Here is a 17,781-nt window from a genome sequence, read left to right on the forward strand (position 1 = left end):
ATGTCACAGTACAGGGTCTCTCCCTCTCCAGATAGCACCAGGACATGTCACTGTACAGTGTCTCCCCACTGTACACAGCACCTGGACTAGTCACGGTACAGGGTCTCCCCAGCTGCACACAGCAACAGGACATGTCGCAGTACAGGGTCTCCCCAGCTGCACACAGCACCAGGACATGTCACAGTACAGGGTCTCCCCCTCTCCACACAGCATCAGGACATGTCACAGTACAGGGTCTCCCTCTCTCCACACAGCACCAGGACATGTCACAGTACAGGGTCTCCCCCACTGCAAACAGCACCAGGACATGTCACAGTACAGGGTCTCCCCAGCTGCACACAGCACCAGGACATGTCACAGTACAGGGTCTCCCTCTCTCCACACAGCACCAGGACATGTCACAGTACAGGGTCTCCCCCACTGCAAACAGCATCAGGACATGTCGCAGTACAGGGTCTCCCTCTCTCCACACAGCACCAGGACATGTCACAGTACAGGGTCTCCCCCACTGCAAACAGCACCAGGACATGTCGCAGTACAGGGTCTCCCTCTCTCCCCACAGCACCAGGACATGTCACAGTACACGGTCTCCCCCACTGCAAACAGCACCAGGACATGTCACAGTACAGGGTCTCCCCCTCTCCACACAGCACCAGGACATGTCACAGTACAGGGTTTCCCCAGCTGCGCTGTTGGCAGTCTCCTGGCAGAGTCCTAGCACCTGCACTGGCACTACATCACCCAGCATGCCCTGGGAGTCTTTCCCTAGAGCTTTGGGTCGGTGTTAGTATAATTTGGATTCTATTCTTCCTCAGTGATTTTCTCGATAATAAAACTACATTTCCCATCAGCCTTTCGATCCGGAAGTGGCTCTTGGCGTCAGGTCAGATGACAGCAGGGACTACGGAAACATGGCGATCTTCAGTGTGTATGTGGTGAATAAGGCTGGCGGCCTGATCTACCAGCTGGACAACCAGAGCCCGCGCGCCGAGACCGAGAAGACCTTCAGCTTCCCGCTGGATCTGGTCCTCAAGGTGCACGATGAGCGGGTGCTCGTGTCATTCGGACAACGGGACGGCATCAAAGGTGAGACCGGAGCGGGCAGAGGGATAGCAGGGAGTAGCCTCACCGCGCAGCCAATCAGGTTACTGCTGACATTGTAGACTCCGGCTTGTAGGAATGAGAGCTGTATTCTCATTGGCTAATAATTGGAGCAGTACTGATCCCTGGACGGATCACATTGATCCTCTGCGTCTATATTCTGCCTTTTTGCTTCTCGGATTCTGGTGATGTGACTGACAGATTTATGTCATGAAACTACAGAAACCTGTCAGACGCCATTATATGCACTAAATCGTTCTGTTCTAAGATCTGCCCCCAAATGTCACAATACAGAGTGCATGCATTAGTAAACACACCCGACACCTGATGATATTGGAGTGATTGCTTTAAAAACCCTTTTATGAATAGCTGTATTATCCCTTATGACAATTTCAAGGGTCTTTCCAGTGCAGAGACCTCCCCTTCTTACATACTAAACCCCTGTAACATAAAGATAAGACCCTCTCCCTCTGCCACAGCCGTTGTCTGCGCTGGCTCCGGTCAGCTATGGCGGCGTCACTCGTCCTATCACTGATTGTTAATATCAGGACTGGAGATCAGCGGACCCCAACTTTTAAGTTCAATGTTCATACTGTGCCCAGACTTCAGAGTTCGGGTGCTTTATGTATGAACCGCACTCTCGTGAGCATGGCTGTGCTGGGGTACACTCAGTGCTCAGCCCAGTGCGAGCTAATGCAGTGTATGAACGGCTCACACTGGGGGTAACAACAGCGTTATCTTCTGTGTCCGCCCCATCTACCACAGCTGACTCAACCTGTCTGCCACGGCTCACGCCTCGTCTGTCACTGCTCACGCCTCGTCTGTCACTGCTCACGCCACGTCTGTCACTGCTCACGCCTCGTCTGTCACTGCTCACGCCTCGTCTGTCACTGCTCACGCCTCGTCTGTCACTGCTCACGCCTCGTCTGTCACTGCTCACGCCTCGTCTGTCACTGCTCACGCCTCGTCTGTCACTGCTCACGCCACGTCTGTCACTGCTCACGCCTCGTCTGTCACTGCTCACGCCTCGTCTGTCACTGCTCACGCCTCGTCTGTCACTGCTCACGCCTCGTCTGTCACTGCTCACGCCTCGTCTGTCACTGCTCACGCCTCGTCTGTCACTGCTCACGCCTCGTCTGTCACTGCTCACGCCTCGTCTGTCACTGCTCACGCCTCGTCTGTCACTGCCACGGCTCACGCCACGTCTGTCACTGCTCATGCCTCGTCTCTGCCACGGCTCACACCTCATCTGTCACTGCTCACGCCTCGTCTCTGCCACGGCTCACGCCTCATCTGTCACTGCTCACGCCTCATCTGTCACTGCTCACGCCTCGTCTCTGCCACGGCTCACGCCTCGTCTCTGCCACGTCTCACACCTCATCTGTCACGGCTCACGCCTCGTCTCTGCCACGGCTCACACCTCATCTGTCACTGCTCACGCCTCGTCTCTGCCACGGCTCACGCCTCGTCTCTGCCACGGCTCACGCCTCGTCTCTGCCACGGCTCACGCCTCGTCTGTCACTGCTCACGCCTCGTCTGTCACTGCTCACGCCACGTCTGTCACTGCTCACGCCTCGTCTGTCACTGCTCACGCCTCGTCTGTCACTGCTCACGCCTCGTCTGTCACTGCTCACGCCTCGTCTGTCACTGCTCACGCCTCGTCTGTCACTGCTCACGCCTCGTCTGTCACTGCTCACGCCACGTCTGTCACTGCTCACGCCTCGTCTGTCACTGCTCACGCCTCGTCTGTCACTGCTCACGCCTCGTCTGTCACTGCTCACGCCTCGTCTGTCACTGCTCACGCCTCGTCTGTCACTGCTCACGCCTCGTCTGTCACTGCTCACGCCTCGTCTGTCACTGCTCACGCCTCGTCTGTCACTGCCACGGCTCACGCCACGTCTGTCACTGCTCATGCCTCGTCTCTGCCACGGCTCACACCTCATCTGTCACTGCTCACGCCTCGTCTCTGCCACGGCTCACGCCTCATCTGTCACTGCTCACGCCTCATCTGTCACTGCTCACGCCTCGTCTCTGCCACGGCTCACGCCTCGTCTCTGCCACGTCTCACACCTCATCTGTCACGGCTCACGCCTCGTCTCTGCCACGGCTCACACCTCATCTGTCACTGCTCACGCCTCGTCTCTGCCACGGCTCACGCCTCGTCTCTGCCACGGCTCACGCCTCGTCTCTGCCACGGCTCACGCCTCGTCTCTGCCACGGCTCACGCCTCGTCTCTGCCACGGCTCACGCCTCGTCTCTGCCACGTCTCACGCCTCATCTTTCACTGCTCACGCCTCGTCTCTGCCACGTCTCACACCTCATCTTTCACTGCTCACGCCTCGTCTCTGCCACGGCTCACGCCATGGATCACTCCACGTCTCGGACCTGTTTTCAAGGCTCGCGTCACATCGTTGCCACGTCTCTGCCTCTTTGCCACAGCTCGCGCAACGGCGTTGCCCCGTTTCTGTATTCATTATGGTGTCCATCTATCTTTCTAGTGGGACACGCCGTACTCTCCATTAATGGGATCGATGTGAACGGCAGATACACCGCAGAAGGGAAGGAACTGCTGGAGTACCTGGGCACCCCCTCCAACTACCCGCTCTCCATCCGCTTTGGACGCCCTCGGCTTACCTCCAATGAGAAGCTTATGCTGGCCTCCATGTTCCACTCGTGAGTGATTGATATGTGTAGGGCACAGCGATTTCTGGTCTAATGGCCGTGTTGTGAGATTGAACCCATCCGACAGGCCACAGTTCATTTACATGGGCATCGCCATCTGAGACATTGCTGGCACTATGGACGTACATGCCGTAACTTCACATTAGGACTCCTCTCCCTCCATGTGAGTGGCTCTCTCCATTACAGGGCACTGTGACGCTGCAGCAGCCGAGTGTTTCTACATTTGGGAGAGCCGCACACTTGTACGGCCACGTCCTCTGCCTCTGACTGGAGGGACGCAAGGGGCAGAAGATGCCCGTATACCCCACATAGTGTACTCCTCACACTTATACCCTTTGGTTCTGTCTGATCGTCAATTTAACACAAATACATTGGAAGAGCCTCAGACATTTTGGGGTCACAGTCTTGCAGGCTGATATAGCGAACATGCCGTGTACGGTCTCACAGGTATACTGACTGTACAAAGCTTACACAGACATAATAATAATAATCTTTATTTTTATATAGCGCTAACATATTCCGCAGCGCTTTACATACATCAGGAACGCTGTCCCCATTGGGGCTCAGAATCTAAAATCCCTATCTGTATGTTTTTGGAGTGTGGGGGGAAACCGGAGTACCCGGAGGAAACCCACGCAAACACGGGGAGAACATACAAACTGCTTGCAGATGGGGTCCTTGGTGGGATTCGAACACAGGACCCCAGCGCTGCAAAACCACTGAGCCACCATGCTACCCTGTGACACATGTATAGACACATGTACACACAGACACATGTATAAGGGTGGTGCAGCTGTAGACTGAGCCCCCTGAATATTTAATGGTTGAGCAGTGGCCGCACTTTGCTTTCTCTTTTTAGCAGAGGGGCGTCCAGACCTCTATGTACAGACAGTGCAAATATGTCATTAATGGTGACCTGAACATCTCTGCTTTATTCTCTGCCTTCAGGTTATTCGCCATCGGATCCCAACTCTCTCCAGAGCCGGGAAGTTCTGGAATTGAGATGCTGGAGACCGACACCTTCAAGCTGCATTGTTTCCAGACACTGACCGGTGAGCTGCTGTCTCTGCACGTCTGTACTGGGAGGACTGGAAAAGCCACTTCCCGGATTTTCTATTGGTCTGTCTGCAGGGCTGACTGTCGGCTGTGCTCTGACCGTGCTGCACGTGTACTGCCTGTGCTCCGCTCTGCAGCTCTGTCCCAATCTGGCTCTAGTTGTGGCCTATCCCGAGGATTTTACAACCTGGATAACCCGCATGGTGCATTAGAATTGAGTTTTTCAAACTTTTCTTTTCAGTGAGAGAAGAGACAAGTCTTGATGTGCAGTAAACAGCGCTGTGCATTTCTTCTCTTCTGCAGTGATATCCTGCTCGAGTTTATCTATTTCTTTTTTCTTTGTCGCTCCATTGGGAGACCCAGACAATTGGGTTGTATAGCTATGCCTCCGGAGGCCACACAAAGCATTACACTAAAAGTGTAAAGCCCCTCCCCTTCTGCCTATACACCCCCCGTGCTCACGGGCTCCTCAGTTTTCTTGCTTTGTGCGAAGGAGGCTGACATCCACGCATAGCTCCACAGCTTAGTCAGCAGCAGCTGCTGACCAGGTCGGATGGAAGAAAAGAGGGCCCATAACAGGGCCCCCAGCATGCTCCCTTCTCACCCCACTCTTGTCGGCGGTGTTGTTAAGGTTGAGGTGCCCATTGCGGGTACACAGGCAGGAGCCACATGCTGTTTTCCTTCCCTATCCCTTAATGGGCTCTGGGTGAAGTGGGATCCGGTTCGGTCTCCAGGCACTGGGACCGTGCTCCCTCCGCAGCCCTTGGGAATCTGCAGGATAGGAGCTGGATATCGTCAGGGACAAAGCCCTGCTACTATGAGGTACTCTGTGTCTCCATGGGGACCGCGCATGGAGCGCTGGTCCCATACACATTACAGCACTGCTGGGTGTGTTAGTGCGCCGGGCATGGAGCACTTGTGCCAGACACTTTCCAGCTCTGCTGGGTGTGTTAGTGCGCCGGACATGGAGTGCTTGTGCCAGACACTTCCAGCTCTGCTGGGTGTGTTAGTGCGCCGGACATGGAGCGTTTGGGCCAGACACTTTCCAGCTCTGCTGGGTGTGTTAGTGCGCCGGACATGGAGTGCTTGTGCCAGACACTTCCAGCTCTGCTGGGTGTGTTAGTGCGCCGGACATGAAACGTTAGTGCCATACACTTTCCAGCACTGCTGGAGGTGTTAGTGCGCCGGGGGACTACGCGCGGCCGCGCTTATTGCCGGCCGCGCTTATAACTTTAGTCCCCGGCTTCTGCGGCCTAGTGTCGTTCTTCCCGCCCACAGGCCTGCCAGCAGGGAAGGGGCGGGACGCTGCACGGATCGTCAGCAGAGGGCTGGAGCATACATTAGTATCCTCCTCACTCAGTACAGTGGGGCGCTGGATTCCCGCACTTTTCTTGGGCACGCCCACGGTCTCCTCCTCCTCACAGCACGCCGGCAGCCATTCCTGTCAGCGATTCAGACGCTGATGAGGAGAGGCAATACAGGGAGACCCAGGCAGGGAATCTGGCGACCACACAACCGCTCTGAGCGGTCGGTAAGCAGCACCTGTGGTGCTGACCCCATTGAGTACCGAAGTGTGTATATATATATATATATATATATAGGCTTTTAGGCTATACATTGCACTGTACGGTCGCTCTGTTGAGTTTTGGCTATATACCCTCCTGGTTGTTCTCAGAGGAGACAACATGTCATCTGCAAAATGCAAGGGTGCCACAGCACAGACGTATTTTGCAATCTGTACCTCATGTACAGCTGTACTACCGGCAGGGTCCACTGACCCTCATTGTGTGCAATGCTCGGCCCCGGTTGCGCTTACTCAGCCGGAGCCTCTGCTACAAGTGGCCCAGGTGGATCCACCTGCTACCACTGTCCAGGTGACAGGGACGGAGTTTGCAGCCTTTGCTGACAAGCTGTCTGACACTATGGATAAATGGTCTGCTAAAATACTAGAAGCTTTGCAGTCCAGACCGGTGATTCAGGCCCCGGGCTCTATCCAATCCTTGACACCTGGGCCCCCTCAATTGGAACAGCAATGTGCCCCGGGGGTAACCCACAGGTCCCAGGGTGAGGTCTCTGACACGGACCGCAGTCCCAGGCCACCCAAGCGGGCTCGCTGGGAAATTCCCTCCACTTCATCACACTGTTCAGGGTCCCAGCAGGGGGACTCTCTGGAGGATGAAGCGGAGGTCTCAGATCAGGATTCTGATACTGAAGCCGCTCTCAACCTAGATACACCTGAAGGTGACGCAGTAGTGAATGACCTTATAGCGACCATCAATCAGGTGTTGGATATTTCTCCCCCAGCTCCTCCAATTGAGGAGTCTGCTTCTCAGGAGAAATTCCGGTTCAGGTTTCCAAAGCGTACATTAAATATGTTTCTGGATCACTCTGACTTCAGAGAGGCAATCCAGAAAAACCAGGACTGTCCAGACAAGCGTTTTTCCAAGCGCCTTAAGGACACACGTTATCCCTTTCCCCCTGAGGTTGTCAAGGGCTGGACTCAGTGTCCTAAGGTGGATCCTCCAATCTCCAGACTGGCGGCTAGATCCATAGTGGCAGTGGAAGACGGGGCTTCACTCAAAGATGCCACTGACAGACAGATGGAGCTATGGTTGAAATCCATCTATGAAGCTATCGGCGCGTCTTTTGCTCCAGCATTCGCAGCCGTATGGGCACTCCAAGCTATCTCAGCTTGTCAGGCGCAGATTCATGCGGTAACACGTACATCTGCCCCACAAGTGGTGTCCTTAACCAATCAGGCGTCGGCGTTTGCGTCCTACGCCATTAATGCTATCCTCGACTCTGCGAGCCGTACGGCGGTGGCATCCGCCAACTCGGTGGTACTCCGCAGGGCCATGTGGCTACGTGAATGGAAGGCAGACTCTGCTTCCAAAAAGTTCTTAACCGGTTTGCCATTGGCTGGCGACCGCTTGTTTGGTGAGCGATTGGATGAAATCATTAAACAATCCAAGGGAAAGGATTCATCCTTACCCCAGTCCAAACCAAACAGACCTCAACCACGGAAGGTACAATCGAGGTTTCGGTCCTTTTGGACCGCGGGCAGATCTCAATTTTCCTCGTCCAAAGGGCCTCAGAAAGATCAGAGGAACTCAGATGCATGGCGGTCTAAGTCACGTCCTAAAAAGACCGCCGGACGCACCGCTCCCAAAGCGGCCTCCTCATGACTTTCGGCCTCTTCAAACCGCATCCTCGGTCGGTGGCAGGCTCTCCCGCTTTTGCGACATCTGGCTGCCACAAGTAAAAGACCGATGGGTGAGAGACATTCTATCTCACGGTTACAGGATAGAGTTCAACTCTCGTCCTCCGACTCGTTTCTTCAGAACATCTCCACCCCCCGACAGAGCCGAGGCTCTTATGCAGGCGGTGGACACCCTGAAGGCGGAAGGAGTGGTGATCCCGGTTCCTCTTCAGCAACGGGGTCACGGTTTTTACTCCAACTTGTTCGTGGTGCCAAAAAAGGACGGATCCTTCCGTCCCGTTCTGGACCTGAAGCTGCTCAACAAGCATGTGAAAACCAGGCGGTTCCGGATGGAATCGCTTCGCTCCGTCATCGCCTCCATGTCCCAAGGAGATTTCCTGGCATCAATAGACATCAAAGATGCTTATCTCCACGTACCGATTGCGCCAGAGCATCAGCGCTTCCTGCGCTTCGCCATAGGGGACGAACACCTTCAGTTCGTGGCACTACCTTTTGGCCTGGCAACAGCCCCACGGGTCTTCACCAAGGTCATGGCAACAGTGGTGGCAATCCTACACTCTCAGGGACACTCGGTGATCCCTTACTTAGACGATCTACTGGTCAAGGCACCCTCTCAAGGGGCATGCCAACACAGCCTGAACATTGCTCTGGAAACTCTCCAGAGTTTCGGGTGGATCATCAATTTTCCAAAGTCAAATCTGACACCGGCCCAATCACTGACATATCTTGGCATGGAGTTTCATACTCTCTCAGCGATAGTGAAGCTTCCGCTGAACAAACAGCGTTCACTACAGACAGGGGTGCAATCTCTCCTTCATGGTCAGTCACACCCCCTGAGGCGCCTCATGCACTTCCTAGGGAAGATGGTGGCAGCAATGGAGGCAGTTCCTTTTGCGCAGTTTCATCTACGCCCACTTCAATGGGACATTCTCCGCAAATGGGACAGGAAGTCGACGTCCCTCGACAGGAACGTCTCCCTTTCTCGGGCAGCCAAAGCTTCCCTTCAGTGGTGGCTTCTCCCCACTTCTCTGTCGAAGGGGAAATCCTTCCTACCCCCATCCTGGGCTGTGGTCACGACGGACGCGAGCCTGTCAGGGTGGGGAGCGGTGTTTCTCCACCACAGGGCTCAGGGGACTTGGACTCAGACAGAGTCCTCCCTTCAGATCAATGTTCTGGAGATAAGGGCAGTGTATCTTGCCCTAAAAGCATTCCAGCCGTGGCTGGAAGGCAAATAGATCCGAATTCAGTCGGACAACTCTACAGCGGTGGCATACATCAACCACCAAGGCGGGACACGCAGTCGGCAAGCCTTCCAGGAGGTCCGGCGGATTCTGCTATGGGTGGAAGCCACAGCCTCCACCATATCCGCAGTTCACATCCCGGGCGTAGAAAACTGGGAAGCAGATTTTCTCAGTCGCCAGGGCATGGACGCAGGGGAATGGTCCCTTCACCCGGACGTGTTTCAGGAGATCTGTTGCCGCTGGGGCATGCCGGACGTCGACCTAATGGCGTCCCGGCACAACAACAAGGTCCCGACGTTCATGGCACGGTCTCAAGATCACAGAGCTCTGGCGGCAGACGCCTTAGTTCAGGATTGGTCGCAGTTTCAACTCCCTTATGTGTTTCCTCCTCTGGCACTGTTGCCCAGAGTGTTACGCAAGATCAGGGCCGGCTGCCGTCGCGCCATCCTCGTCGCTCCAGACTGGCCGAGGAGGTCGTGGTACCCGGATCTGTGGCATCTCACGGTCGGCCAACCGTGGGCACTCCCAGACCGACCAGACTTGCTGTCTCAAGGGCCGTTTTTCCATCTGAATTCAGCGGCCCTGAACCTGACTGTGTGGCCATTGAGTCCTGGATCCTAGCGTCTTCAGGTTTATCTCAAGAGGTGATTGCCACCATGAGACAGGCTAGGAAACCAACGTCCGCCAAGATCTACCACAGGACTTGGAAAATTTTCCTGTCGTGGTGCTCTGCTCAGGGCGTTGCTCCCTGGCCGTTTACCTTGCCCACTTTTCTGTCCTTTCTTCAATCCGGATTAGAAAAGGGTTTGTCTCTAGGCTCACTTAAGGGACAAGTCTCTGCGCTCTCTGTCTTTTTTCAGAAGCGCCTAGCCAGACTTCCACAGGTACGCACGTTCCTGCAGGGGGTTTGTCACATCGTACCTCCTTACAGGCGTCCGTTAGAACCCTGGGATCTGAACAGGGTGCTGATGGTTCTTCAGAAACCACCGTTCGAGCCAATGAGGGATATCTCTCTCTCGCGCCTTTCACAGAAGGTGGTCTTCTTAGTGGCAGTCACATCACTTCGGAGAGTGTCTGAGCTAGCAGCGCTGTCATGCAAAGCCCCCTTCCTGGTGTTTCACCAGGACAAGGTGGTTCTGCGTCCGGTTCCGGAATTTCTCCCTAAGGTGGTATCCCCCTTTCATCTCAATCAGGATATCTCCTTACCCTCTTTTTGTCCTCATCCAGTTCACCAATGTGAAAAGGATTTGCACTTGTTAGATCTGGTGAGAGCACTCAGATTCTACATTTCTCGTACGGCGCCCCTGCGCCGCTCGGATGCACTCTTTGTCCTTGTCGCTGGCCAGCGTAAAGGGACACAAGCTTCCAAATCAACCCTGGCTCGGTGGATCAAGGAACCAATTCTCGAAGCTTATCGTTCCTCGGGGCTTCCGGTTCCCTCAGGGCTGAAGGCCCATTCTACCAGGGCCGTGGGAGCGTCCTGGGCTTTGCGGCACCAAGCTACGGCTCAGCAGGTGTGTCAGGCGGCTACCTGGTCGAGCCTGCACACTTTCACGAAACACTATCAGGTGCATACCTATGCTTCGGCAGATGCCAGCCTAGGTAGGCGAGTCCTTCAGGCGGCGGTTGCCCACCTGTAGGACGGAGCCGGTTACGGCTCTATTATGAGGTATTATTTACCCACCCAGGGACTGCTTTTGGACGTCCCAATTGTCTGGGTCTCCCAATGGAGCGACAAAGAAGAAGGGAATTTTGTTTACTTACCGTAAATTCCTTTTCTTCTAGCTCCAATTGGGAGACCCAGCACCCGCCCCTGTTTTTTGTGTACACATGTTGTTCATGTTGAATGGTTTCAGTTCTCCGATATTCCTTCGGATTGAATTTCCTTTAAACCAATTATAATTTTTTTTTTTTCCTCCTTCTTGCTTTTGCACCAAAACTGAGGAGCCCGTGAGCACGGGGGGGTGTATAGGCAGAAGGGGAGGGGCTTTACACTTTTAGTGTAATGCTTTGTGTGGCCTCCGGAGGCATAGCTATACAACCCAATTGTCTGAGTCTCCCAATTGGAGCTAGAAGAAAAGGAATTTACGGTAAGTAAACAAAATTCCCTTCTTTAATTCCATATTTCATTTTCCAAAGAGTCTATGAAGAATGAAAAGTGGAATCTGATTGGTTGCTAAGAGCAATTGAGTCAGTCTCACTTTGCACCATGTTTGATAGCCCTATTACACATACTGTCCACCTACTTTTGGACCACCCTGTGTATATATAATATGTGTGTTCTTAAATTTTTAATAATCTCCCTAGGGAACTTGTTTACTTATACAACACACTTGTAAAATTGACTAATAGTGAGCCTCATAGGTGTCCAAACATAACATTCACAGGGTCTTCATCAGTACCATGCCATTTTGTATGCGTGGCGGCAGAAGGGACACCCCCTGTTTCTAACTCCTTAAAGGGAACCTGTCAGGTGCAATATGCACCAGAGCCACGAGCAGTTCTGGGTGCATATGGCTAATCCCTGCCTAACCGTCCCTGTATACACTAGTATAGATAAAGGGATCTCTAGAAAAAGTATTTCTAAAGATCTTTTATGATATGCTAATGAGCGAGGGGACTAGTAACAAGGGTGTTATGTCCTCCGACTAGTCCGCTCTGTTAGCACACCCACAGGGACGTGCTAACATGCTATTCAATGCCCATTGCCTAACGTAATTAGCGGCGAAGCTCGTTCCTGTGTCTGTGGTCACCTCTTTAGAATGTCAGGTTTAGGCTCAGAAGTCGCCGTCACTTTCAGTCATGTGCACTAGACTTCTCTGAAGCCGAGACGCATACACCTGGCTTCATAGTGCACATGACTGGAAGTACCGGGACTTCTGATCGTGCGCACTGAGCCTAAACCTGGCGTCTGAGCAGTGACAACAGACACAGGTACACGCGTCACTGCTGATGATAATTGGCAGTGAATAGCATGTTAGCACGCCGCCCCTGTGGGTGTGCTAACATGCTAAGAGGGCGGACTAGTCGGGGGGAAATAACACCCTTGCGACTAGTCCTCGCGCTCATTAGCATATCATATAGGATCTTTAGAAATACCTTTTCTAGAGATCTCTTTATTTATGCTACTAAATGCTGGGACAGTTAGGCGGGAATTAGCAATATACACCCAGATCTGCCCTTGGTGCTGGGTGCATATTGCACCTGACAGGTTCCTTTTAAGCACTGTCATGATTGACAGCGGCATCTAAGAGGTTAACCTGTTGTGATAGAGCTAGCTCCGCTCTCAGCAGTTACTCTTGGGTGACTGCTACATGACACGTCCAGCATCGGTTCTGTATGGAACCGTGACACACTGACACTGTACTGCTCGGCGGAGGCCGTCATCCGCTCACTGCTGTACAACACACTGGTCTAGGATATTTCAAAAAACTTTTGCATTCCAGCTTTATCCACACAACATATGTCACCCTGAGCAATACAGCAATCACCAACAACTGGGTTGGATTTATAGAGGAGAAGTAGGAATGTCCGGTATTCACACTCGGCAATAATGTACGAGCTTAGTGCAGGGCATAATCCACACACCGTGGGCTAGCCACAAACAATACACATCGAGAAAACAAAAAATTCATACAAGTCGCGGCTCCGTAGTGTCCCCCCTTCCTCAGTCATCAGTATCCCCTCTGCTTTCCCAGAAGTCACAGTAATGGACCACCGCTCTTTAAAGGAGTCCTGCGGTGAAAGCCTGGTATCTCCGCCCTGAGAAGAAGCCGTCCTCTTCACCCCAATTCTCCCCACAATGCTGCTCTTTCACAAGCTGCGAACAGCTGTTAGGAGTGCAGCTCCGTGTATCCAACACTAGGTGGAAGCACTCGCCACTGATTGCCTAAAGAGTCAGGAACAAAAGCCGGGCACCAGCGGCCGCCCTTCCAGCCTCCATGACGTCTGTGTTATGTCTCCTTGCTAATACAAAAATGTTGTCTGAGGCAGAACTAGTTTTTCTCAATTTTTTTGTTGCACAATATGAGTACACTGCTGTATGTCCTGTGTGAATGAGGCCTCACTGTACATATATATCACACACTGTACATTTATTATATTTATTGTGAGGCCTCATTCACACAGGACACACAGCTATGAACTGATATCGTGCAACAAAAAATTGTGAAAAACTTTGGTCTCCAAGGTTTCCATCTTTTAAAGCCACAAGTTCATGACCACGTTTTGATATTGCTGAATAGTGAACATGCACCCCAAGGTGGTCCCTCAGACCTTTATCCAGAGCCGCCATAGTCCTTTTTAACTACTTCTGGACCGCCATAGACTTTAATCTTCCATGCGGTCCATGTTTTCTCTGCAGGGACCGTTCCTCTATAATAGACTGGCCAGAAGCAATTATGCAACTGCCTTATCTGGGATCGGGCTGTCGTACACGGCCGGACTATGTATAGAGAAGGCAGAGATGGTTTATCACAGTGTTTGCCTTCCTGATCACTGTATACACAGTGCTGAATAAGTGCTGTATACACAGTGAAGCACTAATGTCACTTCTCCTGACCCTGTGGTTTGTCATCCCTGGATGTGAGGAGGATATACTGTATGTATACGGCTCCCTGTTACTGAAAATCATTATCTTTTGGCTCTCTTTGAAGGTATAAAGTTCATGGTGCTTTCGGACCCACGACAGGCTGGCATAGATTCACTGCTCCGCAAGATTTATGAACTGTATTCGGACTTCGCTCTCAAAAACCCATTTTACTCCTTGGAGATGCCAATTAGGTAAGGTAAACCCCTTACAGTATAAGAGTTGTATATGTACATCCCAGGCAGGGTGCGGGTATATGGAGTGGGCTCAGGAGCTGTGCCCACTGAATACAGGGTAGATACCGGCTGTAATACACGGCCAGCATCTGCCTCTAACTACAGCGATTATTACTAGCCAAGATTGCTGCTGTTTATCTATTTAAATCCAATGGTCTATTTCTAACAGTGACATTTAAAGATAACCTGTCAGAGGTAGTTTGCTAAGTAAGGTACAGACAGGTCCATATTGGCACTGTCCTACTGATTAAAATGATACCTGAGTTGAAGAAATCCGTTTTGTATATTTTCGTTAATCTGTTCTTGAAGTTTTCTTCTATTCATATCTTCGTGAATTTGGGCAGAACTGGAAGAAGGGTTTTCAGCTCTGTTCCAGCCCCTGTGCTACAAAAGATTACAGGTTAAAGTCCTCTGAGGGGACTAAATAGACATTTAAAAAAAAATAAAATATATATATATATATATAATATACTTTTTATCACTATGTACCACACTGATCCGCTATTAGACACTGGACTGTCATTTCAGGCAGATATATTTTACTCTGAGACACTGCAGCATGGGAACATGTCACTCAGGGACTAGTCCAAGAGTCCGGTCCCTGGCAGGGTCCCCCCGCCCCATTCCTCTTGAGGGACAGGTCTCTCCCTATACACACTTGTATGTAGAGATCTGTCACTGAAGTGGAGCATAGAGAAGTTGCTGCGTACCAGCCTCTTTGACAAGTTACCCTAATGCCATGGTCCTCAACTGACTCTTAAAAAAAAAAAAACATACCTGCTTGATGGAAGCAGACTCTTGCTTCATGCATAATCAGGACAACATGAATCGGCTGTCAGTTTCCCAATAAAGGGTATTGTTACGTAATGAAGTTATTCCCAATGTGTGGGTCTTTCCAATCACCGGGGGTCTGACTGCTGTGGCCCTCACAAATCCCGAGAACCGGAGAGCTCTGAACTTCCCCATGTGTAAGGAGTGGTGGTCAATCATGTGCTCTGCTGCTCCATTCATTCCTAATGTGATCTCTAGAGATGGCCGAGCGCTGCTCTGAGCTGGACTTCTTCACTCCCATAGGAATGAATGGAGCAGCGGTGCGCATGATCAACCTCTGTTCCTTTCACTCGGGGCTCTCGGGATGGGTGTGTGTCCCACCAGTCGGACCACCAACAATTGGCAAGTTATCTCCTATCCACAGACTCCTAACTTGAGAATTTTTCATTCATAAATGGGTTAGAAAACTGAAAACCCTGTCTGTACATGTTGTAGCCTTTCTGGCGACCCTATGTATTCGAGGCGACGTCCTCGCACATGACGACTACTTGACTCCATTCTAAACCTGTGTCTTTCAGGTGTGAACTCTTTGACCAGAACTTGAAATCTGCCCTGGAGGTAGCAGAAAAAGCCGGAACGTATGGACCCAGCTCTTAGCATCCACAACCAACCTGTCCATACATAAGCAGAGGCAAGGATTGCAGTTTATGGGAACCCTAATGGCAGCTCGTCTGCGGCACCGCTCCAGGAGTTACACCACGCACTGTCTATGCTTGTATATACTGTAAAATTGGTAACTTATAACTACTGTTTACACGAGTAAATGTGACGGAGGGGCCTTCTGTGTCTAAGCGGATCTGTCAGTAAAGAAATCGGGGCACTGTGGATGTCTGAAAGGGGTACAATCTGTAGGTGAAATTACACCACGTACAATATGCCATGTGTGGGATCGGCATTCGTAATAACATCGAGCTTGGATATACGACCATCTTCGGCTGCCATTTTATGTGCTATTTTCCAGATGTAGCCTTTCAAAACATCTAAAAGATACTTAAAGGGAATCTGTCAGTAAGATCAACCCTTCTAAGCTGTCTATATAATGGCTTGTAGGTCATAGGAAGCTGAATACAATAATGCTTTGAATTCTGCAATACGATATCTTAATCCAGAGGAATCCACATTTTTCTTAATATGGAAATGAGCTGTTAAGAGCCATGGGCCGGATGTATATCCCTGTAAATCTGCCTCCAGAGCTTATTTGAAATTAAAAAGTGGCCTTACTAGTGTGAGGCATGTAATAACTGACAGCCTGATCTCAATGCAGAGCTGTGTTTCATTACAATTAACGCAGTACAGCAGAAATTAACTTTGGCCAATTACAAACACATTTACTGCAGCAGTTCTCATCTTATAGTACTGTCCGCTCTGCTGCAGAGCTGTGGCTGATTATAACTAACACAGTACAGCAGAGCTGAGCCTTGTCTCATTACAAAGAACAAGCACATTTGCAGCTGTCTTATAATACTGAGAGCCCTGCTGTAGTGCATCCTCACCACACATACACACACATACACACACATACACACACATACACACACATACACACACATACACACACACACCGACCGCTTGTGGATGGAAGTGCTGTGACAGGACAACTGCAGATGTGTTTGTATTGAGACAGTTTAGCTCTGCTGTACCATTAGTTATGATCTCACTGTAGACCTGTGTGTGTGAGTATAGGAGCAGACTGTCAGTCATTACATGTCTCACACTAGTAATGCCTGCTGTCTTCTTACAATGCTGACAGCCCTGCTGTATTGCATCATGCATCCTCGGCACACACACGCTGCCAGCGAGATGGAAGTGCTGTAACAGGACAACTGCCAATGTGTTTGTATTGAGACAGAGTTCAGCTCTGCTGTACTTTATTTCTTATCTCACTGTAGATCTATGTGTGATTAGAAGAGCAGACAGTCAGTCATTACATGTCTCACACTGGTAATGCCTCCTTTAATTTAAAATGATCTCAGTAAGATTTATGTCTGGTCCCTATATCTTAATAACAGCTCCTTTACATATAAGGAAAACATGGATTTTTCTGGAATAAGATTGGACTGCAGATATCAGGGCATCATTATTCAGCTTCATATGATCACTATGCCCATATAAATTACTTTGGAGGGATGATCCTACTGATAGATTTCTTTTATCATTCCTCGCAATCCATATTGTGTACATAATATTTCAACTCTTTGCTGTACTTAAATGTATGATATTAATTAGAGTTCACTAAAAATATTCGCCGGGCCCTGGTGTGATGGCCACATCAGTAGTCTGTGGTTCCCAGACCAGACCCCTGATTAGTAGATCTGTTGCAACATCATGTGTATGTCACGCCGCAATGATGATGTGACGTCAGAAGAGGCGCTGGAACTGCCGGCGGATGGGAGGAGGAAGGTAAGGCTCTGGTCCGGAGGTCGCGGACGCTGACATGCCCAGGGTGCGGCAAGTCTTTTTTCTCAACTCTAATATTAATGTCACTATTATAATAAAATGTGATGTTAATTAGTTTTATTCCTGTGATTGTATCATGTTTTCACTGTGTCATGCCAGATCATATCACTAGAGCTTATTGTCTAAAGCATCACCTGTAAAATGAAGAGGAGCTTTTCAGCCGCCGCGTATTTCCCTATTAATTGTTTGCAGTTCTGTGACATCTAATGCCAGCGCATGCGAACGGCAGGTCGAGATTAAAAAGCTGTAACCACATTACAGCACTAATAGAAAAGGCTGGAGCAGGTGATGTCTCCATTACGGCTCCAACAGAACTCCGTTATAGGTTTGATGGCTGTATAAACCACACAATGAGAGCTGCTTGGAAAA

General features: G+C 50.9%; 1 protein-coding gene across 1 annotated transcript; it reads left to right on the top strand.

The window, feature by feature from the left end:
- The first annotated feature begins 874 nt into the window (after positions 1-874).
- Positions 875-17,472, top strand: TRAPPC4 (trafficking protein particle complex subunit 4). Its single transcript, XM_075327420.1, has 5 exons — positions 875-1,086; positions 3,600-3,774; positions 4,732-4,835; positions 13,956-14,082; positions 15,474-17,472. The coding sequence occupies exons 1-5, from the start codon at positions 912-914 to the stop codon at positions 15,550-15,552; spliced, it is 660 nt and encodes a 219-aa protein (XP_075183535.1). The 5' UTR covers positions 875-911; the 3' UTR covers positions 15,553-17,472.
- The last annotated feature ends 309 nt before the right edge of the window (positions 17,473-17,781 follow it).

Source organism: Anomaloglossus baeobatrachus, chromosome 11 (genome assembly GCF_048569485.1).
Source record: "Anomaloglossus baeobatrachus isolate aAnoBae1 chromosome 11, aAnoBae1.hap1, whole genome shotgun sequence".
Taxonomy (NCBI): domain Eukaryota; kingdom Metazoa; phylum Chordata; class Amphibia; order Anura; family Aromobatidae; genus Anomaloglossus; species Anomaloglossus baeobatrachus.

What these genes read in the sequence shown, in the direction of transcription:
- TRAPPC4 (XM_075327420.1), top strand. Translation starts at nt 912, where the DNA reads ATGGCGATCTTCAGTGTGTATGTGGTGAATAAGGCTGGCGGCCTGATC. An exon ending in ACAACGGGACGGCATCAAAG is followed by an intron (nt 1,087 to 3,599) that starts GTGAGACCGGAG and finishes CTATCTTTCTAG; the next exon opens with TGGGACACGCCGTACTCTCC. An exon ending in CTGGCCTCCATGTTCCACTC is followed by an intron (nt 3,775 to 4,731) that starts GTGAGTGATTGA and finishes CTCTGCCTTCAG; the next exon opens with GTTATTCGCCATCGGATCCC.